The sequence below is a fragment of the Colobus angolensis genome, unplaced genomic scaffold (genome assembly GCF_000951035.1).
Source record: "Colobus angolensis palliatus isolate OR3802 unplaced genomic scaffold, Cang.pa_1.0 Scaffold1, whole genome shotgun sequence".
NCBI lineage: Eukaryota > Metazoa > Chordata > Mammalia > Primates > Cercopithecidae > Colobus > Colobus angolensis.
In genome coordinates this window covers 2,156,843-2,182,722 of record NW_012110918.1, presented here as the reverse complement: position 1 = coordinate 2,182,722, position 25,880 = coordinate 2,156,843, and the positions used below count along the sequence as shown (strand labels likewise).

At 44.8% G+C, this 25,880-nt stretch overlaps 1 protein-coding gene across 1 annotated transcript in view; it reads right to left on the bottom strand.

Annotated features, from left to right (window-relative positions):
• PRKCA (protein kinase C, alpha) overlaps positions 1 to 25,880 on the bottom strand; it is a 363,042-nt gene that overhangs the window by 143,486 nt on the left and 193,676 nt on the right. The window contains exons 4-5 of the mRNA XM_011930418.1: positions 25,628 to 25,739; positions 18,533 to 18,661 (exon numbers count right to left, since the gene is read on the bottom strand). Of these exons, the coding sequence (XP_011785808.1) occupies positions 18,533 to 18,661; positions 25,628 to 25,739 (241 nt within the window). The remainder of the gene's footprint in view (positions 1 to 18,532; positions 18,662 to 25,627; positions 25,740 to 25,880) is intronic.

Sequence of the window (25,880 nt, the reverse complement as noted above, 5' to 3'; positions counted from 1 at the left end):
CCCATCTCTACTAAAAATACAAAATTAGCTGGGCATGGTGGTGGGCACTTGTAATCCCAGCTACTCGGGAGGCTGAGGCATAAGAATCACTTGAACCTGGGAGGTGGAGGTTGCAGTGAGTCGAGATCACGCCACTGAACTCCAGCCTGGGCGACAGAGTGAGACCCTGTCTCAAAAAAAAAAAAAAAAAAACACCCATAAAACAAACCAAACAACAACAAAAAACACTCCAAAGAGAAAGAGCTACCATAACACACTGATCAGTGTAGTTTGCTAAAAGGAGAAAGGGAAGGGCGGGGGAAGGTGTCACTATTCAGTCCTGCCTGGCACAAGAGAACTGCCCCATTTGTGTTTCTAGTGGCATAATTAATATCCCCCATCCTCTCTCCCCCACAAAGCGGATATCATGCTTCTTTTCTTAGAGAACAAAGTGAGGATACCAGAGACAAAACACAGTGAGAATTAGAACTTTGGCCAACCTGCCTCCATGAAGTCATTCCCTTTAGATCAAGACAAGTTAAGCCCAAGGAACTAGCAAGGGCAGCGGATGGCCCCTCCGGCCCCTCACTCACCTGCCCCCTCAGTCTGATTATTTCCTCTTCATCTGTGCTTAAAATAGACTAAGCCGAACTGAAATAACCCAGGAGATTAAACTAAATTAAGTCAGGCCTGGCTCCCAGGCAGCTGCTAATAAAATTATAAGCATTTGCATCAGTGTGGCAGACAAAGACAAAAATATTTATTGGTTCCTCCCAACCCCTCGCCTGAAGTAGCTGAACCCTAAGAGACGAAGTCCAGTGACACCAACCTTCTTTCTACCACTTTTGTCCGAGGGACGAGGTGCATGAACTTTTGAGGCTGTAGAGGAGCAGGAAGCTGTTCTTATTTGTGCCCGAGGGAGCCCTGTCTTCCAGTGGGCTTTGCTCAGCTTCCTTGCCCGGAATGCCCTGGCTGAGCATGAGGTGCAATTCCTGGTTAGGAGGCAACTGTCCATTGGCAAGGGTATCCTTCCTCCATCCGCCAGCAGAAGAGGGATCTGCCATCCCATTCCAGAACTGTTCCCAACACCTGCAGAATCGACAACTTTCCCATATGCTTGTTCCCACAAATGGGCTCAGAGCTGATTCTCTGAGGGATGTACTTATCGGGAGCTACTAGGAGTTCATGAGCACGAGAGGTGATCAGTATCTGTCTCTGGAACACTATGGTCTTTGGAGAGAGAGACGAAACAGGAGTAAACTTTACTCTTTGCAACCCTGCTGTTATACCATTGCTGTCTTTAATGTGAGAGTATAAAGCTGAAGATATGCATTAATTACAGGTATCATGTCAGGCCTAAGAGATTTTCACCTGGAAAAGCCTCTTATCTTGACCACAATCAAAATCAAACCAAAACAAAACCAAACAAGAACCTGGACACATTCTCATTAGCCTTGGAATCTCTTTCTGGGCCAGTCTGTCAACATCTTAGACTACCACAAGGCAACCATGTGCACCAAAACTAAGGAGAGACTAAATTGATACAGAAAAGAAATGACTGGGGGCCGAGTATCTTGGATGTAAAACTTTTCATTCCATGAAATAACTAAGATGACCCCCAAACCACTGATGCCTCAAGCTGCTTGGGTGCCACTAAGCCATGGCGCTGAAGCCATCACTGAATTGGCAAAACTGTCAGTAGAAAGGGAAAGGAAACAGGAAGACAGTCAATGTCGTAGAACCCAGGAGTCAAGGCCTGTGCACAGGATGAGGATCCCAAACCCCATGAGGCCTTACAAGGTGGGCATGTGACATCTAAATGCTTTCGTTTGGGTGGAAGAGAGAGAGAGGACCTGATATTCTGGGGATCATCCACATGGTTTGCAAACCAAGCAGGAGACACATCATTTTCCTGACCTGGGAGGGCCTTGCGGCGATGATTCAGGGATAAAAGGTACCTTGCTTTTCTTTTCCCTTACTGAATGAAAGCAAGGTGGCCTGGCTCTTGTTGGGACAGAGGCTGAGAACCTGGAGGTATTGTTAGCATGCTGCCAACTACCTTAGTTTATTCTCGCAGCAGGAATTCCTCATGAAAGAAGAGCTCCAGGAGTGAGGGGTGAGGGTCTGCCAAGGCAGCAACGCAGCCTGCAGAAAAAGCTGCCGTAGGGGAAAGTGGTTTAAGGCCAACGGCTCAAAATGCATTCTGGAGGGCCTTGTCCAGTTCCTAGGCCCTCATCAAACAGCTCCACCTTCCTGAGCCACTTGTTCCACAATCTCCCCGTGAGCCCATTCAAAGGACTCTGCTTCCTGCGGGTACCACCATCACTCAATCTCTTCCACATCAACACCATTTATGCTTGGAACCTGCTGTGCTGTTTTCCAGCTTCTAAATTAGACGGGTGATCAATGCACTGGGTGGCTGAATTGGACAAATGTCACTCAATCAAATTTTTTTCTTTACCCTTGGCTGTTTCTGGAGACTGGCCAGGCCAGGAGCGTGTTGATGTGTTCAAAAGGAACTTACGAGTCATATCCACCTTTTGTACATAAGCTCAGCCACTGTCCCTCTTGAGTAATTTCATGGATGTGCAACATGGTTGAAGGAAAGGAGCACTGAAGTAGAAGGCAGGCGCCTGGCTGCATGCCTCCTCCCGAACACATTTCCTGCACAACCCTGGCTCACGTTTCATGGCAATGTTGCGTTACCTACAGTTTTGTCTGCTTGTCACTACTCCTTGTTCCTGAAAATGTCTCCCACCTCACCCCATATCTGCCCTCCAGTCACAGTCCATTGGTCCAGGGTGGCATGTGACCCAGACTGAGCCGATGAATCCCTTTCCCAGAATTCCTGGATTTGTGACTGACACAGTAGAAGACACGCAGCTGTAAGAGGCGAAGCTGTAGAATTGGCTAGGGCCATGTTTTCTGCAATGCAAAGAAAGTCTAACGTGTTGTGGAAAAGAAACAAATGAAGGCAGTATGTAGAAAGAAGAGGTGAGATACAGAAAGAGAATCTCAGGTTCTCAGTGTTATTATGGCCCCAAAGCATTCCCATCCTTGCGTTTCATGATACTCTAGATTTCTTTTGCTAATACCCCTTTCTACCTGAGTGGGTTGCTTTTATCCTTTATTTATTTATTTTTTTGAGACAGAGTCTTGCTCTGTCACCCAGGCTGGAGTGCAGTGGCGCAATCTTGGCTCACTGCAAGCTCCGCCTTCCGGGTTCACGCCATTCTCCTGCCTCAGCCTCCTGAGTAGCTGAGACTACAGGCGCCCGCTACCACGCCTGGCTAATTTTTTGTATTTTTTTTTTTTTCAGTAGAGACAGGGTTTCACCATGTTAGCCAGGATGGTCTTGATCTCCTGACCTCATGATCTGCCTGCCTCGGTCTCCCAAAGTGCTGGGATTACAGGCAGGAGCCAACGTACCCAGCCAGTTTTATCCTTTATAACCCTAAAGACCCTACATAGTAGCCACATTGCCTGAGCCTTGGTTTTTATGCATGAAAATGAAGGGGATGGACTATGAGACAGAAGGTCCCTGGGCAGGAGCACCCTCTAATGTGGAAATAAAGGAAAATCTTGAGTTCCTTCAAGGAAAATTCCAGGCACCTAGGTAGCCTTGAGAAGTAAATGAGCAACTTGATAAGGAAGAAGGTAACAGTAACTTAAAACAACAGCAAGGAAGTTAGGAGATGTTTTCTTTTCTGTAGAAATTAAAGATAACATCTAAACACATGCCCTTGAGTTGTTTTTCGGAAAACTGGACCCCCACCAAACGGATCCACTGGCACACAGTCCTTGGATGGGGGAAGCAGAAGGCAGCACTCTGACTGCTGTTCTTTGTTCTACATTCTTCCATCTCCCTTCAATGCTTTTTTACCCAAAAGCCAGAGCTAATATTGTTTTTTTGTTTTGTTTTGTTTTGTTTTTTTGCTGATCCCAAATTCTTAGACAAAGCTTTGCCTCCTTAAGTAATCACAAATCAGAAGATCTTTGAATCCGCCCATGACTGTGGCACACTGCCTCCCCAGCTTTGGGATGTCCCACCTCTTTGGGTCAAACCAACGTGTAGCCCTTATGTACTGATTGATGACTTTGACTGTAACCTCCGCCTTCCCACCTTTAAATAATAGATAACTGTGAGCTATCTGCCAGTTCAAGTCATCAGCACGAGCTGCTCAATTCTCCTTGTTTGGCAATAAATGCCTCAGTTTCTCCTGCTGTTAACCCAACATTAGCATTTGGCTTTGCTGCACTGGGTGCGTGGACCCCAGCACAGTCTGATAACAATCACATCAGTGACTTCTTTTTTTTGTGATGGAGTCTCACTCTGCTACCTAGGCTGGAGTGCAGTGGTACAATCTTGGCTCACTGCAGCCTCAAACTCCTGGGCTCAGGTGATCCTCCCACATCAGCCCCCTGAGTAGTTGGGACCACAAGTGCATGTGTGCCACCAATGCCCGGCTAATTTTTATTTTAATTTTTAAATTATATTTATTTATTTTTACTCTTTATAGAGACAAGGTCTTATTCTGTTGCCCCAGGATGGTCTTGAACTTCTGGCCTCAAGGGATCTTCTGCTTCCGCCTCGCAAAGTACTGGGACTACAGGTATGAGGCCCTACACCCAGCCTATATCCATGACTTTCAAACTCTGCTCCACAGAGTCTCCTCATGGCTGGTGGAGGAGGAGGAAGAAGGTGAGTACCCTATTTTCTCCCCTTCAATCAGAGTAACTCTGGTGAAATACCATTTGAATATCATCTCAAACAAGATGTGATGTTCCAACTTGTTTGAAAATTACTGGACCAGCAGCCTCTCAGGCCTCACCCAATTGCAGCGTCTCTGGAATCTTCAATCTACTGTCAGTTCCTCAGGAAGGGGCATACTTTATTGGCACCACTGATTAGCTCTCTCTGAAAGTGCTCTCAGAGCAACAAAATGCCAGAGCTGAAGGGAACATCAGGGTTCACGTAGCTGAAGTGCCTTAATTTGAATTTGCAGATGAGGAGAGGGAAACAAAGAGAGGTTAAGCCATGAGGTCAAGGTTCACAGCCAGTTAAAATCTTTAAGGTTAACATCCTCAGCTTACTATGCAACTGTTCTACTCATACAGAGGCCTTCCAATTTTGAAAGTAATTTCACAGTGTGTTTCTGTGTCTTGCTTGGTGGACATGGTGAAGGAAAACAAACGAGGTCCGGGGTTAGATTTTCTTGGTTGGGGCCGCTGCAGTCTCACTGTGCTTATAGCTACACCATGAATGAGTCAGGACTGAAAGAGTTAATCTGTCAATAAAGTGACATGCTTCAGTCCATTGAACCACATGACTTAATGTGACTGGAACAAAACTCCATTATAGAGTAACAACCCCTAATACTTATTCAACATTAATTAGTGCTATAGTTGGAAGTCGAATCCAGACTACCTGACTTTAAAGCCAGTCCCATACGATATGGTTTGGCTGTTTCCCCACCCAAATCTCATCTTGAATTGTAGTTCTCATAATCCCCAGAGGTCGTAGGAAGGACGAGGTGAAGATAATGAGATCTGATTTTTTTTTCTTTTTTGAGATAGTTTTTTGCTCTTGTTGCCCAGGGTGGAGTGCAATGGTGCCATCTCAGTTCACTGCAACCTCTGTCTCCCGGGTTCAAACAATTCTCCTGCCTCAGCCTCCCAAGTAGCTGGGATTATAGATGCCTGCCACCACACGCAGCTGATTTTTTTGTATTTTCAGTAGAGATGGGATTTCACCATGTTGGCCAGGCTAGTCTTGAACTCCTGACCTCAGGTGATCTGCCCGCCTTGACCTCCCAAAGTGGGATTACAGGTGTGAGCCACTGTGCCTGGCTGAGATCTGATGGTTTTATAAGGGGCTTTCCCCTTCACTGGGCTCTCATTCTTCTTCTCCTTCCTGCTGCCATGTGAAGAAGGATGTGTTTGCTTCTTCTTCTGCCATGATTGTAAGTTTCCTGAGGCCTCCCCAGTCCTGTAGAACTGTGAGTCAGTTAAACCGCTTTCCTCTATAAATAGCAGTCTTGGGTATTTCTTCATAGCAGTGTGAGAACGGACTAGTACACCACAGTATCCTCTAAATGCAAGTCACTTTTATTATTTTATAAACACAAGACTGCTGTATTCTTTCTTTATGGAGTGTTGGTCATGTAAAGTATGCTGGGATTTTTTTTTGTCTTTCAAATATATACTGGCATCCTTCAGAAGTCAGAAGTTATGAGGATAACAGAGTCCCTGCCATACTGGGGTGGGAGGGATTGAAACAGACTTCAGGGTCTTTCAGAGAGGGTATTAGTAAAGAGTAAGGAGGGCGACAGTGCTATTTCTAACATTCACTGCACATACACTTTCTCTTTGGGCAGATGTTCACCTGTGAGAGTTCTTCCACGAAAAGTCACCTGTGCAGGCTGTAAGATGACAGCAGCAATATATCCCAGAGAAATATGTCTCTCCTGCGCTGCACCCCCACTCCCAGCAGAGTGACTTAACAAAGGGAAAGGGAGGTCAGTGTGGCATTTCCCAGAAAAGAGCCACCTCCCCACTGGGTGTTCAGTGAGGAAGGTGTCTCTTCTGATTTCATTCCCTACCTCCAGTGAGTCGAAGTTGATGAAACGACACTTCCTTCAGGCCACCTTCCCCAAATTCACCCCTCCTCACTGTGAAAACTTTTATAGGAAGTTTGCCTTGCTTCTATTCTCTCTTCATTATTCTAGGAAAAAATGCCTGCTTTGGTTTGAAAAGGGACCCTGACTGTCTTTAATTAACCACAAACCTTGCATTAATTAAAAAGGAAAATGCATGTAAAGGCAGCTACCATTCTTCTCAGTATAAAAAGTCCCCCGTGGGGATGCTCTGTGCGGAGCTTTCAGTGGGTGGCCATGGCCCGCTATTCAAATGGGGATATTTTAGAACCAGCTCAGGAGCTAACTTATCTCATATTTTCTCAGGAAATCTGAATCTTTCCAATTGGAAATGCCTACAAGCTAAGACGCACATAGTCTGATGTTTCTCTGCACCATTTTGATGCCAATAATCAGAGCAGGTGTATACACATTAATTGGAGATTCCTTTACAACACATCTGAAAACATTTTTTTTTTGCTAAGATATCTGAGCAGCCTGGTGTTGAAAAGGACCATAGGACAGCACCTGCCGATTCTAGTTTCCTACTGAGCCATTCCTACCCACTGTTGAAGATGACATGGATCAAGAGAGGAAAAAAATTTCCACTGGTGAACCTAACCATTTCCAAACACTTCAAGTTTCCCACCCTTTTGGTGGAGAACCGGGAACCAAAAGGAGCATTTATCTGTTATTTATTTCGTCTTCTATCCTGATCCCCCAAGATCTCTCTCTCATTCCCCAAGCATTAGAAGAAAGTTTCAAAGGAAAGTGATTGAAAAGACATCATTTGCAAGCTTTTAAGATATTTCTCACTTGACTAACACATTTACTTTCTAGAAGAAGATAAAGTTCCTTGCAATAATTTCATAGCAATTAATCTTGTGCTTAAATGATAATCCTATAATTAGAAGCAATTAAAATCCGGCACAAGAATGACCTGCTCAGTCAATGTCAATATCTCTGTATTCTAATGGGGTAATCTTGAAAGAGGCCCCAGAAATAATTTGCTTCTCCTCTTCCAGGGATGCTGGCGTTCAAAGCCTATCTTTAAGAGTGCTTCCTCCTGGCAGGAGTCACTGAAGTCAAAGAAGACGGATGACTGATGACCCTATAAAGAATCTGGGGGCTTGGGGTATCTTAAGCAGGAGAAAGAGAAACTATGTCACCACGCGCATGGATACCAGGGTGCTTTACAACAAACACAAATGCTGCATGAAGGAAATGACACTGGCAACTCTTTGCCCTTTGCTCCAATTTGCTGCCTCCCACGCACATCTAGTGACTAAGCCCCTGGAGTGAAAAGCTCTGGTGGAATCGCCGCACAGAGAACCAAGCGTGAATAACAATCTGTGGGATGGCATGCTGCAAGTCTGTACATATCTGACATTAAGCTGAGCCACAAATCAGTCAGGACAAGGTACAACAGTTGGGATGTAAATAATGATGTGTCTCTTTGAGAAGACGCAACCTTTTTCTTGGTTGATAGATGTTTCTCTAAAGGATCCCAGAAGTCATGTGGCTTTATGAATTGGGTTAAAACAGGATCATTTTGACTTGATCCAGATGTAGGGGTAAAATGGGAAGAGTCACTTGGATTTGGGGTGAGGAGTGCAGTAAAAGCCTGAGTCAGCTTCTATGCTGTGCTTGTTGTGTACTTCCATCATCATCATCATCAGCTCAACAGACACACATTTTGTACAAATTTGAGGCACTGGGCTGGGTACAGGAGATGAGACACCATCTCTCACCTCAAAGGACTTATGATATAGTGGAAGGAGATCAATATGCAAATAAACACATAGGTGAAATCTCATAATACATGCTACAAAAGGCATGGAGAGAAAGTGGTTGGTTTCAGGCAGGGCATAAAACGTGAGGAGAGGCTTCCTAAAGGTAACTGGAGCTGAATGTTAAAAATACATTCTTTGAGAAGCAGGGAGAATGGCACAAGCAAAGGTAAGGAGGGAGGAAACACTGGTGGGCTGTTGCCTGCCACAATGGGGAGGCTGCGCATGCCTTGGAAATCTGGGTGCAAACGAGTAGGGGACATAAAGGGTAAATATGGGGAGATGGGCAAGGTAGGCTGCAGAAGGGGGCATGTGGACATAAGACACTGATATTCAGGAATGTCCAATCAAGGAAGAAGAGACAGTAGATAAATCCACTGAAAACATGCCAGTTATGACCCCAAAGCATATGCATTTGAATGGGATAATGTGCAGGCTTTCTTCTGGTACAAGCGCACTACTGTATGTTTTAGCTAAGAGGCACTTTCCTGTTTTCTTGTGCCAAGGATGTGCGTGGATGTTAAGCACCAGTGAACTCAAGGCAGGTGACTGCTAGATTTGATTTCTCTGAAGACTGAGAATGTGACAGCAGGATGAGTCTCCAATGGGGAAGAACTGGGACCACTAAGAAAAAGTCAGGAGGATGCCAAGAAAGGGCTGGTCCAGTCGCATGCCCATGCAAGTCACACACTGTCAAAACATGTCCTGAAGCAGCTTGTTTCCTCCTTCTGCCCATTTTAATTCTTCATTTTCCAGCACAGAAGACCTCAGCTGGATTCCCTGCTGCCATTTTTATTTCCAGCCATTATGGAAACCCTGGAAAATGGAGGGTCTGGGGAAGTGAGGACAGACCCTCACCCCGAGTGGTGCCAACAGAACAGTAATCAGAGGAGCTGCGCAGCCATCCCAGAGTAGCCTCCACTATTAATTGCAGGATAGAAATGTGAAATTGCAAGCACTTGAAGCAACAGTGTGGGCTGTGTCTGTACCCAAGGGAAACGGCTGTGAGTAATCACAGGATCTTCCCTCAGCCAGAGCCAAGGGTCAGCTGCTTACAATAGCGGGAAGGGCATGTGTGGGTGCTAGAGGCAGCTGGGCAGGCTGCAGGAGCTCTCCAAGCCTCAGTTTCCTCAGTTACAAAATGATGCTGATGCTGATGATGGCATTTTTTCCGAAAGGTGGTTGTGATGGAATATGTAGGAAAGCATCCAATCAGGGCCCGGTACACGAAAACTGTTCAATCAGTGTCGGTTTCTCTTCTCACAGGATCTCTGCATTCAGGAAACACCAGGAGCTTCTCTGGTTTGCCCTTCACCTCCCCTTTCTAGGCAGCTGCTACTGCTGTGACTGGCTGAGTCTCATTAGCATCTCCATTTGCAAGAGGCCAGGCAAGGAGAGATCATCCGATAATAAGGGTCCCCCCCCCCCCCCGCCCCCGGCCAGATGCTGCGACCATTTCCCAAACTAAATGGACCCACCAATCCTCTCTGCAAGAACACTGAACCCCCCACTCATTCTTACTTCTCCATCTACAAAAGAGAGGACACCCATGCTTCCTGTGCCTCTCCCCAGGGAAAATGAATGCTACAACGCTTATCACTTTCAGAATCAGCTAATGTTAGTGGATTCATGAAACTTCTACAAAGCCATGGAGATGAAGTGTGCTTTGTCATGAAGAGCAGTTACCCCTTTTATTATGGACTTTTCTCTACCAGTATTTAAGCCCAAACTAAAGGAAGTAGTTTCTCTTATGTGTGAGCATCATAAAGCTTGTTGGTTTTTTATTTATTTTTATTTATTTATTTATTTACTTATTTTTAAGAGATGGAAGCTTGCAGGAAATAGAAGCTGGTGTCTTTAAAGTGGGCAGGGAACCCCCAGATCAGGGAGAGTGGGGTATCCAAGGAGGGAGGAGATGGAGAATGCAAACGGCCCACTCACCATTCTCCAATTCCTTGATGTTTATTTATATCATAAGTAACAGTTTTGCCAACATTGTGCCAACTACTACTTTTTTTGGATATGGGGTTTTGCTCTGTCACCTAGTCTGGCATGCAGTGGTGCAATCATAGCTCCCTGTAACCTCAAACTCCTGGGCTCAAGCGATCCTTCTGCGTCAGTCTCCTGAGTAGCTGGGACTACAGGGGCATACTACCACATCTGGTTAATTTATTTTTTCTTTTTGTATAGACGAGGTCTTGCCATGTTGCTCAGACTGGTCTCAAACTCCTGGGCTCAAGAGATCCTCCCACCTTAGCTTCCTGAGTAGCTGGGACTATAGGCGTGAGATACCACACCCAGCCTACTTCTTACACATATGTACACACACCTATATATGACTCCTTTAGCTGTTTAATTCATGTTTTCTTTCCTGCCTGAGCTATTTGGAAAATGGGGGTCATACACAAGCTCTTGGGGACATAGACCACTAGTGGCTCCCAATCCCAGGCAGCCCCTGCCCATCCATGTGAGTGTACAATTCCCAGAACCTGCCTGTGGCAGTTTGGCCCGCTGTGTCATGGCAAGTCCCATGCAGCCAGTGCCAGGTGGCTCTAAGGAAACGGTCAGTGACTCACCTGTTTAACGGGGGCTAGAGGCCAGGTGAGTGCTCTTCATGAACCAGGCTTCAGGGCCCAGCCTCAGTGCAGAGCCACAAGGAAACACAGGGTAGAGGCAGAATAATTGTCTCCTTTGGTGTGCCATCCACAAAAGGAAAGCTGTTGGTGGCCATGGACAGAGGCATGGAGGGGGTCGCAGAGTGAGCCAGTGGAGGCAAGGGAGCTGGACTGCTGAAGGGTTCTGATGGCTGCTTCAGCGGGGGCTTCCTTGTAGCCAAGAATGACCTCTAGAGAGGACATTTAAGTACTGGAGCAGCTGAAACCAAGCTCCAGACACAGATATCATTGCCTAAGATTTTGGGAGTGAAGTTGAAAGAACAGTACAGTGAACTGAAGTACTATATCACTTTCTAGAGTCACTCACTATTATTCCGCCACAGGTGCTCTTGCCTGCGCACACCCTCTTCTTCTTGCCCCCAACCCCTGCCTGGTCCTATTTTCAGACTTCTGTCTGTTTTTTGGCTTTTGTGGAACCATGTGGAAGTAGGTTGCAGACATTAGGAAAAATGACCCCTAAAATATTTCCGCATTCCCGTCCATAATCACGTGACCATTACCACCCAGAAATTTCACACTGATACAAAAACATTCTCTAAAATACAGTCCAGATTCAACTGTCCCCACGGTCCCCCAAATGTTCTTTAACAGCTGTTTTTTTTCTTGGATCCAGGATCCCACCTCCCACCATGTATTAAAGATTACATTTGGTAATCATGTCTCCTTACTTTCTTTTAATCAAGAACGATCAGCCAGGCACGGTGGCTTACGCCTGTAATCCCAACACTTGGGGAGGTCAAGGCGGGTGGATCACCTCAAGTCAGGAGTCAAGATCAGCCTGGCTAACGTGGTGGAACCTTGTCTCTACCAAAAAAACAAAAATTAGCTGGGCATTTTTGCCAAAAATTAGCGTGGTACACGCCTATAATCTCAACTACTCGAGAGGCTGAGGGAGGAGAATCACTTGAATCTGGGAGGCAGAGGTTGCAATAAGCCAAGCTTGCACCACTGCATTTCAGCCCGGGTGACAGACTTTCAAAAAAAAAGTAAAATAAAACAAAATAAAAAATAATGAAGGCTAAAACCATTAGATGGGAGGTTGCTGGTCATCAAGTACGACATCCAGATTCCTTATTAATTACAAACAACAACAACAACAAAAATACCTTTGCAGTGGAGGGATCCACTAAGAACATAGAACCAAGTAGTCAAATGCAGCATCACCAACACTGGGCACTGTGGGTGCCCCTCAGGATAAGCAGCTTCTTGCCAGCACCCTCTCCATCCCTACACAAAGGAGCAGATATATCTGCTGCGTCACCGTTTATGTTCCTGACCTGGATCCAAATCCCGTAACTAAGATTTATTGAACAGAAACGACTTCCAACTAATACCTTTTCCTTTAAGTAAGCAGCTTGGTGCATCTCCTTGCTGGCAGCCCTCAAGTTATTATATTCCACAGCCTGCTTGTCACTGCAAAAGGTACCTGTGTAAAGCTTTTAGGCAAAGCATGCGCTACCTGCTGCGTCTCCTTACCCAGCAATGACAGAGAAGATCTCTGCTCACTGTGAATCTCAAGGTGATGTCTAGAGTTCAGGCTCTGTTCTTGCTGAAAATGTAGCTACCTGCAACTTAAAATCTTCCCATTTTAAAAAGAAATATTTAACTCAGAGCCTGTGCACATGGCTCCTAAGGACTGTGCACTGGTAAACTGATGATTGCAGCTCTCATACTTTGAAAATGGAAAGAAACAAACTTCCCTCCAGCTCTCTCCAACTCTCACTTGAAATTCCTGACATCCTGGATGGTGCTGAGCTTCCTGAACACACTCTGCATCTTTGCCTGGAATGCCCTCTCCTTCCTTCCCTGTCCTCCCAGCTCCACTGCCACTTCCGATGTGAAGCTGTCACCTGCTGCCTCCCCAGGGCCATTGAGGCTCCCCTTCTCCCAAACTCCCACTGCACCTCAAAAAACCAGGTACAGCACCCGGCAATTCTTTTTCATCCCTGAATTCTCCCCCAAAGACCGGTCTGTGTGGTCTTTGACACGGTCTGTGACACGGTCTAGGTCTTAATCATCTTAGCATCCCTGGTGCCAGGAAGAGAGCAGGACACACGCTCAATAATGTACGATCAATGGGTGAAGCAAAAAAAGAACGATTATCATACAAAGCTGAGGCTCATTTCCTTCATTCTGTAGCAAATACACCATGATAAGGTGGAAGAACACAGAGGGAATACACAATAAGATGAGGGTGAGTCTCCGTACCTGCAGGGGTGACAGACATCGAATCGCGCAGGGCCCTAGGCAGGCAGGAGGAGTCCCTGTGCGGTAAGAGCTGGGAGGAAGTCTTACCCTCCCCGACCAGAGTTCAGTTTAAAACTTCAATCTCCACATCAAATTAACAACCTCAACTTGTTGAGAAAATTAGACTCTTCTTCAGAATAATCTATTTGTGGGAGAGATGTGCTTCTGAAACAGCTGTAAAGCACCCGATATTTTTTCCATTTACTTACAAGATTAAATTGAAAATTGGTTCCCATGAGGGATTTTTTTTTCACTACTCCTATAAACCGAATTTACAAAACACACCAGAGTGTAGAAAACCAATTACAATCTCCTATAAGAAGAAGAAGAAAAAAAAACATGCGACACCATTCTGATAACATCAGCACCACTGCCCGAAGGCAAAAAATAAAAATACACTGCTAAAGCGGAGGGCTTTCCCATAAATACCCCACCAAGCTAGAAAGAAAACTCATCTCTGACTGCAAAGGGTGGTTTCCATCCCAAAGCAGAGCTCCTGTTGGGAGTTTCTATGTTACTTTGGGATTACTGCGTAAAATTTGCGATTCTACACAGGTAAGACACAGCTGGAACTAACCTAGCAATTAACACAGCTGCTCAGGGTTTAGGTTTAAATGCATTTTCCGAGAAATCACTCACATTTGGACCATAAACTGCACGTGATGGCTTATGGTTTATATTTGTGTTCCCATGAAAGCCATCACCAGGCTAATTCCCACAGCCCTCTAACTCTCGCAGTCGGAGCTCTCTTCCCTCTCTGCCTCTCAAATACCTACAGTATTCAGTCGGCCGCTTCTCCACGGGTTCCTTCCATCTCTGTCCCGTTCCCCACCCTCAGCACCTCCCAAGGGTGTGCTATTTCATCACCACGTACTTGGCACTTAATTTTACATGGATGTGGGTTGTTCTGTGTTCTCTTCCTGTGTTACTCTTTTCTCCCCTGGTTTTAAGTCCCACGTTGGGACTTTCCATGACCTCAGAGAACCTTGTGGGGTGCCGACTGTGGGTTCAGCAAATATTTATGGGTTTATTGTTTGTTCCAAAGGAGACTCTAATTAATAAGAGAGACTTGGAACATTCATAGCCTGTGTACTGAAAGCAAGGGTGTGGAAGCCAGGCCCGGGCTGCGGCCCCCACTACATCACTTCCCACCCTATAACTTGGAGTGATTTTCTTCCTTTCTCAGCTCCCTTCCTCATCTCAAAAAGGAGGATAATAATAGTATTTACTTCATGGGATTGTTTGGGGAGTCAATGAAGCAATGAACTTAAAACGCTGAGCACAAAGGTCCAGTCCTATTAACAATAAATATAGAGCAAGCACTCAATAAACGGTAGCTGTTGGTATGAAAACATTTCTCAAGATAAACTCATGCCTGAACTATTTGGTCGGGAAATGCTGCAGGCAGGTAATGGGGGCGGGGATGCCATCCATCACTGGTAAGTGCTGCCCCAAGGGGGCTCTACTCAGTACCACTTGCGGCCCTTTTATACTGAAAGAAGATGAGTCTGATGTCTTCTATTTGGCTGTTTAAAACAATTCCTAGTAACTAATACGGGTACTCTTTCCTTCTTCCTTTCCTTCCTTTCTCTTCTCCTCTCTCTGTCGCTCTGTCTCTCTTTTTCTTTTTGATGGACTCTCGCTCTGTCGCCCAGGCTGGAGTGCAGTGGCACAATCTCAGGCTCATTGCAACCTCCTCCTCCCGGGTTCAAGCGATTATCCTGCCTCAGCCTCTTGAGTAGCTGGGACTACACGCGCATGCGCCACCACACTTGGCGAATTTTTTTGTATTTTTAGTAGAGATGGGGTTTTACCATGTTGGCCAGGCTGGTCTCAAGCTCCTGACCTCAAGCGATGCACCCGCCTCGGCCTCTCAAAGTGCTGGGATTACCGGCGTGAGACACCGCACCCAGCTGTAAGTACCTATTTTTCACAATTTTACCAGCTACTATAGTTATACAAGGGCATTAACACCAGGGGTTGCTGGGTGAAGGGTGTACGAGAACTCTGTACTATGTGTGCAACTTTTCTGAAAATCTTAAATTACTTTAAATTAAAAATGTTAAAGATGTAATTACTAATTAGTTATTTCCTTGAGCCTGACTTTCCATACTTAAGATTGGATTCCCTTCACACACACAACTGTACTTTAAAAATAGACTCCAACTCTTATGGATACTGTCATCAAAATATCTTCTCTCTGCATCTGCCATTTAAATATTTAGCCATCCAATTTACCATCTGTGTGACTCTGGGTGAGTCACTTCATTTCCTTGTGTCGCTGTTTCTTCATCTATAAAGTAAGGATAATAAAGTCAACTTCTTCACAGATTTGAAGAAAAGTTAGTACATAAAGTACTTAAGAAGTAGTCCTGTGGGGGAAGCACTGAGTAGCTGTGAGCTGTTGCTATTATTTGCTGTGGTCTGAATTCATATCTTAAGACTGGATTCCCAGTGTGATAGTATTAAGAGGTAGGGCATTTGGGAAGGAATTGCTTTAGGATATTTCATCCAAACGCAGAGCCTTATAAAAGAGATAACAGGGAGCAAGTTTGCTCCTTGCACCATGTGAGGACACAGCCTGCCTTCCTTTTCCATGTGAGGACACAGTGACAAGTGCCATCTATGAAGCAGAGATGGAGCCTTCACCAGACACTGAATCTGCTGGGCCTTGATCTTGAACTTCCCAGCTTCCAGAACTGTGATACATAAATTCCTATTATTTATAAATAACCCAGTCTAAGGTATTTTGTGATAGCGGCCTGAATGGAATAAGACATTATTATTATTAAACTTGCTGAATTCACATTCCTAGAGTGGAGCTATGGCTCTACAAAAATTTGTAAACTAATTCTCAAGGGACTTGGCCCAGATAGTTGCCATAAGTAATACTGGCTGGCTTTCACATGTAAAAAGTCAATGTCCGACCCAGTGAAAGGTATTGTTCCTTAAGCTGATTCTACAATTGTGAGTCAAGTTCAACTCTTGGCAATGGTAGAGGAATTAGCCTGATGTAAGCTCTAGCACAATGAGGTCTGACCTTTCTCTTCCACCTGTGTACCTGTGCCACTCCAGCCAGGGCATCTGTGCCTCTCTGTGCAGTTTTAGATCTGCAAGGCTGTTGAGGCTCATAGGAGAGACTGGAAGGTTCAGGCAGTACATATGGTTGCTACTTTTATTACCGAAGACGGCACGGGGTGTGTCCAGCATGCACAGTGTGTATGTTTTGCTTTATCTAGAAACACAAAGAATGCCAGCTAAACATTTAAATGCTCTGTCCAGGCATTCTTGCCTTACAGTGAGCCATAAGGTAGCCACCTGTAAACCCATAATTAAACTCTGAATATTCACCTGTGATGTCTATTCTATTGTCAATAGCAGTCGCTTTGGAAATAAAGGGAAAGGTAAGGAAAGCATAGAAATGTTTAGCCTGTAGGCATTCTACTTGATGCTCCTTGATCCCTTACCACCTATGGAGACTAGGTGTTATGGTAATTTTCCCCTTGACTGCAAAATCTGCTCCCCCATACGTGGTTTTGACAATGTGGAAGCCTTAGTAGAAAAGAGAAACAACAGCAAGGCTGTGATGTTGCGGAGGGGTCTCGTGGCCTAGCTCACGGCCCCCAAGGAACACCATCCTCCTCTGGGCAGAGAGCAGCAGTGCCCAGTCAGAGGTGCCCTCGGCTGTCAGATAAGGGCAGAGTGGATTCCAAGGACAGCATCAGCCCATTAAAAAGAAATGCAGGTGACAGCCACAGCCCCAAAGGCATTGGCACAATAGGGATGGTCTTGAGAAAATAAAATAATTTCTCTAAAATCTACAAAAAGTCAGAAGGGATTCTGTATCTATGATAGGGATTTCATTCCCAATTCCACTGTGACCATCAGCTATAGCTGGTTTCAAGGTTACCTGGAGGCAAACTGTTACCCTCTCCTAGCGATACCTTGGAATCCTTTGGTTTTCTTTGAGTTCTTACCTGAGAGGACAGCCCTGGTTAGAACATTTGCTTAACTTTCAAAGGAAAAACCTGAGGATGTTTCCAAAAGTAAGCTTTTCTTTGGAAGCCCCCACCTTTCCTTTTTTTCTTAAACAGATCCTCTTAAGCTTTTCTTCTATGTTTTCTGTTATCTAAACATAATAGATTAGCATCAGTCTTTCCATGCTTATGACCGCTTCGAATTCCTAGATACAAATGGAAGATACCTTTGCTGATCAATCAAGATGAATGCCCTTGTCAACAAGAGGAATGTATACAGTTGGTCCCTCCGGGACCCCCAAGTACAAGGAAATAGGCTGATGCCTGAGAGTCCAACCACACACCAACATGGAGTGGGCCATGGTACAGAGAACTCAGGTCATCCTGAGGACACGGGATGGGTCCTAGGCCAGTAGGACTCCAGGATAACTTGACTGAGTGTGCCGATTAACCGGAAGTGGATTTGGTGGGAAAACCAAAGGAAAAGCCATGCTATGGCAGAGGCCACCCAGAAACAGCCCCAAGGAGGGAGTAACCAGGCCCGTGGACAGGGAATTCTGGTCACCTAGCCAGGCTGTTTGTAGGAGGTGTGGTCATTACAAGCACAGTGTCTGGAGTCAAATGCCTCCGTTCCCATCCCAGCTCCTCACTTACTAACTGTAACACTGCAAAGTACTGACCTGTGTCTCAGTGTCCTCTTCTGGAAGATGAAGTTAATAACCAGCTAGGCGTCAGGTCTAAATAATTAATCTATGTGAAGTTCCTAGCATCATCCCTAACACAGGGGAAGCAAAAGCACTCAATGGCTGTAACACAGGGGAAGCAAAAGCACTCAATGGCTGTTGCTGTTGCTGAGGTGGATTTATTGGGCCATCACAGCCCAATGCCACAAAACACCTGGGTCATTCATCCATTTGCCTCCCCTTGTTCTAGTTCCACTCCCTCCAACAGCATTTTGATTAATTGGCTCCCCTGACCCCCTGTCACCGGGAGGAGAGTATACGGGCCACGCTGTCAGAATAGTCCAGTCCACACGGTGGTTGTGACTTCGTGTGACATTGAGTATTTGGGAATTTGGGTGTACAGACCCGTCTCGCTGGAGGTGTTCCACCAGCGCAACTGCCTCTCCAGAGGCCTCAGGGCATACAGCCCAGCCCCTACCCTGCCTTAATATCAACCTTCATCCAAATGCCTGCCCACGATGCTGCTCCGGGATGAGCAAGCCTTACCTGTGACATGGAGCTTTTCATCAGCAACCTCAGCCTTTAGGTAAATCCGCCCCCTCTTCTCTGTGTGATCCATTCCGCAGAGGCTGGGGACGTTGATGACGCACTGCTTGTGAACGTTCATATCGCAGGCTGTGAATCAAGAAAGCAGAGGGTGAGCTGGGCATATGGACTCCAACCACCGCTCCTCACTGTTTTGGTGCACGAGCAGAAGTGAAAATGAGTTACCCCCAACTCGATACTTTGCTATACTGTTTTTGGTGACATAAAGAACTGTTAGCAGATGTCCTGTACAGCACAGGCTTCATGTGAGTGACAATATCCTTAAAATACCCATACCATATTTGCTCAATCTTCACTGAAGCAAAATATCCCAGCTTGGCCTTCTGTGATTGTTTCAAATATTTAACAGTATACAAAATTCACACAGGTAAATATGTCCAAAGCTCAGCTTAATTAATATTTTATGTACACAGAGGCAAAATAATATGAAAATTTTAAACATAGGATTTTTTTTTTTCTTCTCTTCAGACAGGGTCTCTTTTTGTCTCTCAGGCTGGAGTGCAGTAGCATAATCCTAGCTCAGTGCAGCCTTGAACTCCTGGGCTCAAGCGGCCCTCCCATCTAGGCCTCCTAAAGCACTGGGACTACGGATGTGAACCACTGCACCCAGCTTAAACGTAAGACTTTTTGCTAATGAATTCTTTATGCTTTTCTGGGTTTACCACTGAGAAAGAGTGAAAATCTGCAGATCGAGTATAGAAAATTCATTAAATTTTCCTTTCCTCAGCTAACCTTGTATTTTCAACGAGGTTTACGTACACTGCCTGTGTTTTTTTCCCCAAAGAACTTGTATTTGGTATTTTAAACCTGTCTTCAAATATTTAAATATTATTCCAAGTAAAACAAATACCCGCCTAGCATGATCAGCCACTCCTTACAGCTGACATTATGTGGGTGAGACAGGGTGAGGATAAAAAAAGATCAGTATTATTGCAATGAACCAAAGCAACCCTGAAAAGAATCCTGTGTGCCGGAAACAAACAGAAGATCGCGCGTAGGTGTTCTAGCTCGATCGTCCTTGTACCTTTAGGCTTCCAGAAGGAGGGAAGGCCCCTGGAATCCTCACGAATCCTTGCCGGGACGCTAATAAGGTTATTCCGTAATCATCAAGGTGGGGTCTTCCTCTCCTTTTCATTTGGTGTGTTTAATTTTAACAGGACAAAGTAAATTGAAAAAGCATCATGAATAATGTATACCGCTCCGATTAAAGACTGACAGCAGAATGATGGACATGCTGAGGAAAGAACAATCAGCTAATTCACAAATGTGGATGCTATTAGGCTTCTATTTCCAAGGTTAACTGTTCAAAATTCTACACCTTGAATTTAGCCAATATAAAAGCTCCTAAAAAGCTGTGTTATGAATGTCGCTTGTGTTAACCACGTCATGTCTTTAAGTGTCCGGGCAAAATTTGCAATGTGAAGGCAGTAAATGCCAGAGCCTCTGGAAAGCACACAGGCAACGGGGAGGGTACGGGAGGTGAAAGTGCATTGGGCCGTGTTCCAGTCTCTGCTGTATATCTTGGGAAGCTCATTTGTTCTAACTTCATTTCCCGCTCTACAAAATGAAAGGTTGGCCCACTCGAGTTGTTGCTCACTGCCCCCTGACGCCCTGCCCCATCCCAAGTGGAACTCTATCTAGGATTGCAATTGCACAAGGTGGAAGGGCACGGGAAGAGGCTTTTTCTCTGCAGAAGTTAAGGTCAGGAGGGGTTGCAGTTCTGGGGCTCATCAAAGGAGCACAGGCGGCAGCCACAGAAGCCTTAAGATTCCTAAGAAAAAGAGTTTAAAACAAAACCAAACAAAAAAGCATTGGTCCAGGTCAGCGGTTTTCAAAATTTCTTTCAGTAAGGAAACCATTTTGCAAACAAAATCTAAAGCAGAATCTAATTATGTAAACCACATGAGTGTTATTTTATTAGCATCAACTCAGCTAACGAACGCAAATTTATACCATATATTTATTATAAAGACATTCAAGGATCACCAGTAAAGCCCTCCGATACAAACAGAACTTTGAAACCAGCAGTTAGGGATGCAAGTTGATGTCTCAGACCAGCCTCCACATCTCATTTATTTTTGCATTTTGTTAAAGTGGTACAGGATCCAAAACTCCTGATTCATACAGAAAACTATGTACAAACAGGAACAGTGTCTAATGGTATGCTTCCCCATCCCAGCCGACTCTTCAGTGAAGAGGATGCTGTAGCAGAAATCAAGTTCTGCCCAAGGAGTGAAGGTTGAGTATGTAACACGTTCGAATGTTTATTTTGTTCCCAGTTTTAAAGTAGTTAAAATATATATACAAACACACTTAAATTGTAAGCCCTTGCAGAACTCCTGAAAACCATGTCTTTGGAATCCTAGGGTTTTTTTTTTTCTCTAGTTTTTTGAGACCAAGTTTCACTTTTGTTTGCCCAGGCTGGAGTGCAATGCCACAATCTCGGCTCACCGTAACCTCCGCCTCCCGAGTTCAAGCTATTCTCCTGCCTCAGCCTCCTGAGTAGCTGGGATTACAGGTGCCCGCCACCACCCGACTAATTTTGTATTTTTAGTAGAGATAGGGTTTCACTATGTTGGTCAGGCTGGTCTTGAACTCCTGACCTCAGGTGATCCGCCCGCCTCCGCCTCCCAAAGTGCTGGGATTACAGGTGGAAATCCTAGGGTTTCTTGAAGCAAACAAACATGGCATTTGGTTGTGACGCTGTACAACCCTGTAAGGTGAAGAATCTCTGTGTCCTGAGAAACTCCATCTACTCTATAATGCTCGTTTATGTTCCTTTTTCTACAGTTTGCTCCATGTAAGATACAAATATCAGCTTCTGGCCATCATAGCAAATGGCAATAGTCATTAGCAAATAGCAATAGGTTGAAATTTCCACAGTGCTTCCCAACCTATTAGAAAAACAGGCTGGGAAATTAACTTTTCATGTCCTAAAAGTATCAACTTGTATTTAAACAAACATAGCCTGAGGAATCTCATACTTTAAGAACGATCAAAGCAGGCTGGGCGCGGTGGCTCACGCCCATAATCCCAGCACTTTGGGAGGCTGAGGCGGGCAGATCACAAGGTCAGGAAATCGAGACTATCCTGGCTAACACGGTGAAACCCCAACTCCACTAAAAATACAAAAAATTAGCTGGGTGTGGTGGTGGGGGCTGTAAGTCCCAGTTACTCGGGAGGCTGAGGCAGGAGAATGGCGTGAACTCGGGGGGCAGAGCTTGCAGTGAGCTGAGATCGCGCCACTACACTCCAGCCTGGTCGACAGAGAGACTCCATCTCAAAAAAAAAAAAGAATGATCAAAGCAAAGAGTCTTCACAGTTGCTTTTCTTTCCTCCTGGTAGTTGATGGAGATACACACATAACAAAAAATAACAGAAAAGGGCTGGTGTCTTGCTTGTCAGTGGTCCTCAGTGTTCTGAGCCGGGCTGATACACATTTGATCCGTCCATAAACATGCAGGGTGAGTGAACTTAAATAAGACACTATTCTGGTTTTTATGTTCATTTTAGTTTCAGTTTTAAGAAGAGCCTACTGGATTTTTCCACAGTCCACCCACTAATTAGAGACACAGGAAGATAATGAGTATGGTTGCTTGGCTTATTTTGAAGCTAACCAAATGCGGACCTGGCGGCGGGAGGCTTCTTTGGGGTTTGACTAGGCTATATTTTACAGTGATTGAAGACTTCTGCCACTAAAAAAAAAAAAAAAAAAAAAAGGAAGAAAAAAAAAAAGTGACAGCACCCACCAACCTCATTTATAAATCGAGGGCTTTTTTGGGCTTTATAATGAGGCAATCAAGTAGTTTAATAAACTGGAACTTTGACAGTGGAAGATTCTACACTTTGTCAGTCTGGTATATACCTGAACTAATTCTCTCTATTGAAGAGTTGGTGTTGAAAAGTTACTGAGCCTTCCTTGCTCATCAAACCCTGAACATGAGCTACAGAGCCTCACTATGAACTGGAAAAGAAAACTTACTTACTGTCACATTTCATCCCTTGGTGGATAAGTCCATATAGCAGGGACCCACAGTGATCGCAGAAGGTGGGGCTTCCATAAGTGTGGATTTTGAACTTGTGCTTGCTCCTGGGGTCCTGGGAGGAGAAGAAGCACAGTGCTCATTTTAGTCATGAAAGGACCACGTTTTTAGATTAAGCCAAGTTCAGGTCCCACCACTCCCCAATTTATATAATCAAATATAAATTACATTTATATAATTAAATATAAATTAAATTTATATTTAATAAATATCTAAAATATTTACTGGTTTGTTTTTTTTTTTTGTGATGGAGTCTTGCTCGTCGCCCAGGCTGGAGTGCAGTGGCGCGATCTCAGCTTACCGCAACCTCTGCCTCCCGGGTTCAAGCGATTCTCCTGCCTCAGCCTCCTGAGTAGCTGGGATTACAGGCACCCACTACAATGTGGGTATTTTTGTACTTTTAGTAGAGATGGGGTTTCACCATGTTGGCAGAGCTGGTCTTGAACTCCTGACCTCAGGTGATCCACCAGCCTTGGCCTCCCAAAGTGCTGCGTAAGCCACTGCATCTGGCCTGCATCGTGTTTTATATAATGAATACCTATATTTCCTCTCTTTATGGGGTGAAATTTGCACATACCACGGTTTCCACCAAAGCTATTACTTCTGGAGCTATGGCCACCAAAGCCCTTGGGGGCCAGCACAGTGTTTTAAACAACTTGGCATCTCGGTCTCCCCAGTGCCTAGGCACAGGCTGGGGCACGAGGAGACACAAAATCAGTGTGTTTTTGAAGCTAAACAGGAACAACCCTAAATGGATCATTCAGAAGATCTCCTCTTAGACAGGGTATCCAGAAATACAATACACTGTGAAACCAGATCTACATCCAAACTGACAGGTACATTTTCTTGCTTCTGCAACATCTCCGAAGTATTTCATGCTTTTTCTAGGGAAACTCAGCATGGTCAGATGAAAATTGGAAAGGCACTGACATTACACTTCCCCAGAGCCCACTGCAATTTCATTACCTTCTCTTGCATACCACATAGAGCACCGAAGGTACAACCAGACATCTTTTTTCTTTAGATTTTTAAGCTTTTGTTCCTCAACTCACAGATTATGGATAGGGAAGGAAAATTATATACAGAAGACCATCGTGGTTAAAGAGCATAGACTCCGGAGTCACTGCCTGGGTTCAGGTTCCAGCTCTGCTACTTCCCAGAGGCATGGCCTTGGATGAGTTACTTATCCTTTCTGCCTCATCTGTAAGCTGAGAAATTAACAGCATCTGTCTTCTGTGGTTACTATAAATAAGGACAAAACGAGTCAGTCTTTGTAAAATGCTTAGAAGAGTGCTGTATCCCAGGGTAGGTAGGTACCACACAGGTAGTGCAGACAAGCACCTCTGCTTCTGGGGCCTCTGCTTATTTATTTATTCAATTTTATTATTATTATTTTTTTGAGATGGAGTCTTGCTTTGTGACCCAGGCTGGAGTGCTGTGGCACAACCTCGGCTCACTGCAACCTCTGCCTCCCAGGTTCAAGCGATTCTCCTGCCTCAGCCTCCTGAGTAGCTGGGATTACAGGTGCCCGCCACCACCCGACTAATTTTGTATTTTTAGTAGAGATAGGGTTTCACTATGTTGGTCAGGCTGGTCTTGAACTCCTGACCTCAGGTGATCCGCCCGCCTCCGCCTCCCAAAGTGCTGGGATTACAGGTGGAAATCCTAGGGTTTCTTGAAGCAAACAAACATGGCATTTGGTTGTGACGCTGTACAACCCTGTAAGGTGAAGAATCTCTGTGTCCTGAGAAACTCCATCTACTCTATAATGCTCGTTTATGTTCCTTTTTCTACAGTTTGCTCCATGTAAGATACAAATATCAGCTTCTGGCCATCATAGCAAATGGCAATAGTCATTAGCAAATAGCAATAGGTTGAAATTTCCACAGTGCTTCCCAACCTATTAGAAAAACAGGCTGGGAAATTAACTTTTCATGTCCTAAAAGTATCAACTTGTATTTAAACAAACATAGCCTGAGGAATCTCATACTTTAAGAACGATCAAAGCAGGCTGGGCGCGGTGGCTCACGCCCATAATCCCAGCACTTTGGGAGGCTGAGGCGGGCAGATCACAAGGTCAGGAAATCGAGACTATCCTGGCTAACACGGTGAAACCCCAACTCCACTAAAAATACAAAAAATTAGCTGGGTGTGGTGGTGGGGGCTGTAAGTCCCAGTTACTCGGGAGGCTGAGGCAGGAGAATGGCGTGAACTCGGGGGGCAGAGCTTGCAGTGAGCTGAGATCGCGCCACTACACTCCAGCCTGGTCGACAGAGAGACTCCATCTCAAAAAAAAAAAAGAATGATCAAAGCAAAGAGTCTTCACAGTTGCTTTTCTTTCCTCCTGGTAGTTGATGGAGATACACACATAACAAAAAATAACAGAAAAGGGCTGGTGTCTTGCTTGTCAGTGGTCCTCAGTGTTCTGAGCCGGGCTGATACACATTTGATCCGTCCATAAACATGCAGGGTGAGTGAACTTAAATAAGACACTATTCTGGTTTTTATGTTCATTTTAGTTTCAGTTTTAAGAAGAGCCTACTGGATTTTTCCACAGTCCACCCACTAATTAGAGACACAGGAAGATAATGAGTATGGTTGCTTGGCTTATTTTGAAGCTAACCAAATGCGGACCTGGCGGCGGGAGGCTTCTTTGGGGTTTGACTAGGCTATATTTTACAGTGATTGAAGACTTCTGCCACTAAAAAAAAAAAAAAAAAAAAAAGGAAGAAAAAAAAAAAGTGACAGCACCCACCAACCTCATTTATAAATCGAGGGCTTTTTTGGGCTTTATAATGAGGCAATCAAGTAGTTTAATAAACTGGAACTTTGACAGTGGAAGATTCTACACTTTGTCAGTCTGGTATATACCTGAACTAATTCTCTCTATTGAAGAGTTGGTGTTGAAAAGTTACTGAGCCTTCCTTGCTCATCAAACCCTGAACATGAGCTACAGAGCCTCACTATGAACTGGAAAAGAAAACTTACTTACTGTCACATTTCATCCCTTGGTGGATAAGTCCATATAGCAGGGACCCACAGTGATCGCAGAAGGTGGGGCTTCCATAAGTGTGGATTTTGAACTTGTGCTTGCTCCTGGGGTCCTGGGAGGAGAAGAAGCACAGTGCTCATTTTAGTCATGAAAGGACCACGTTTTTAGATTAAGCCAAGTTCAGGTCCCACCACTCCCCAATTTATATAATCAAATATAAATTACATTTATATAATTAAATATAAATTAAATT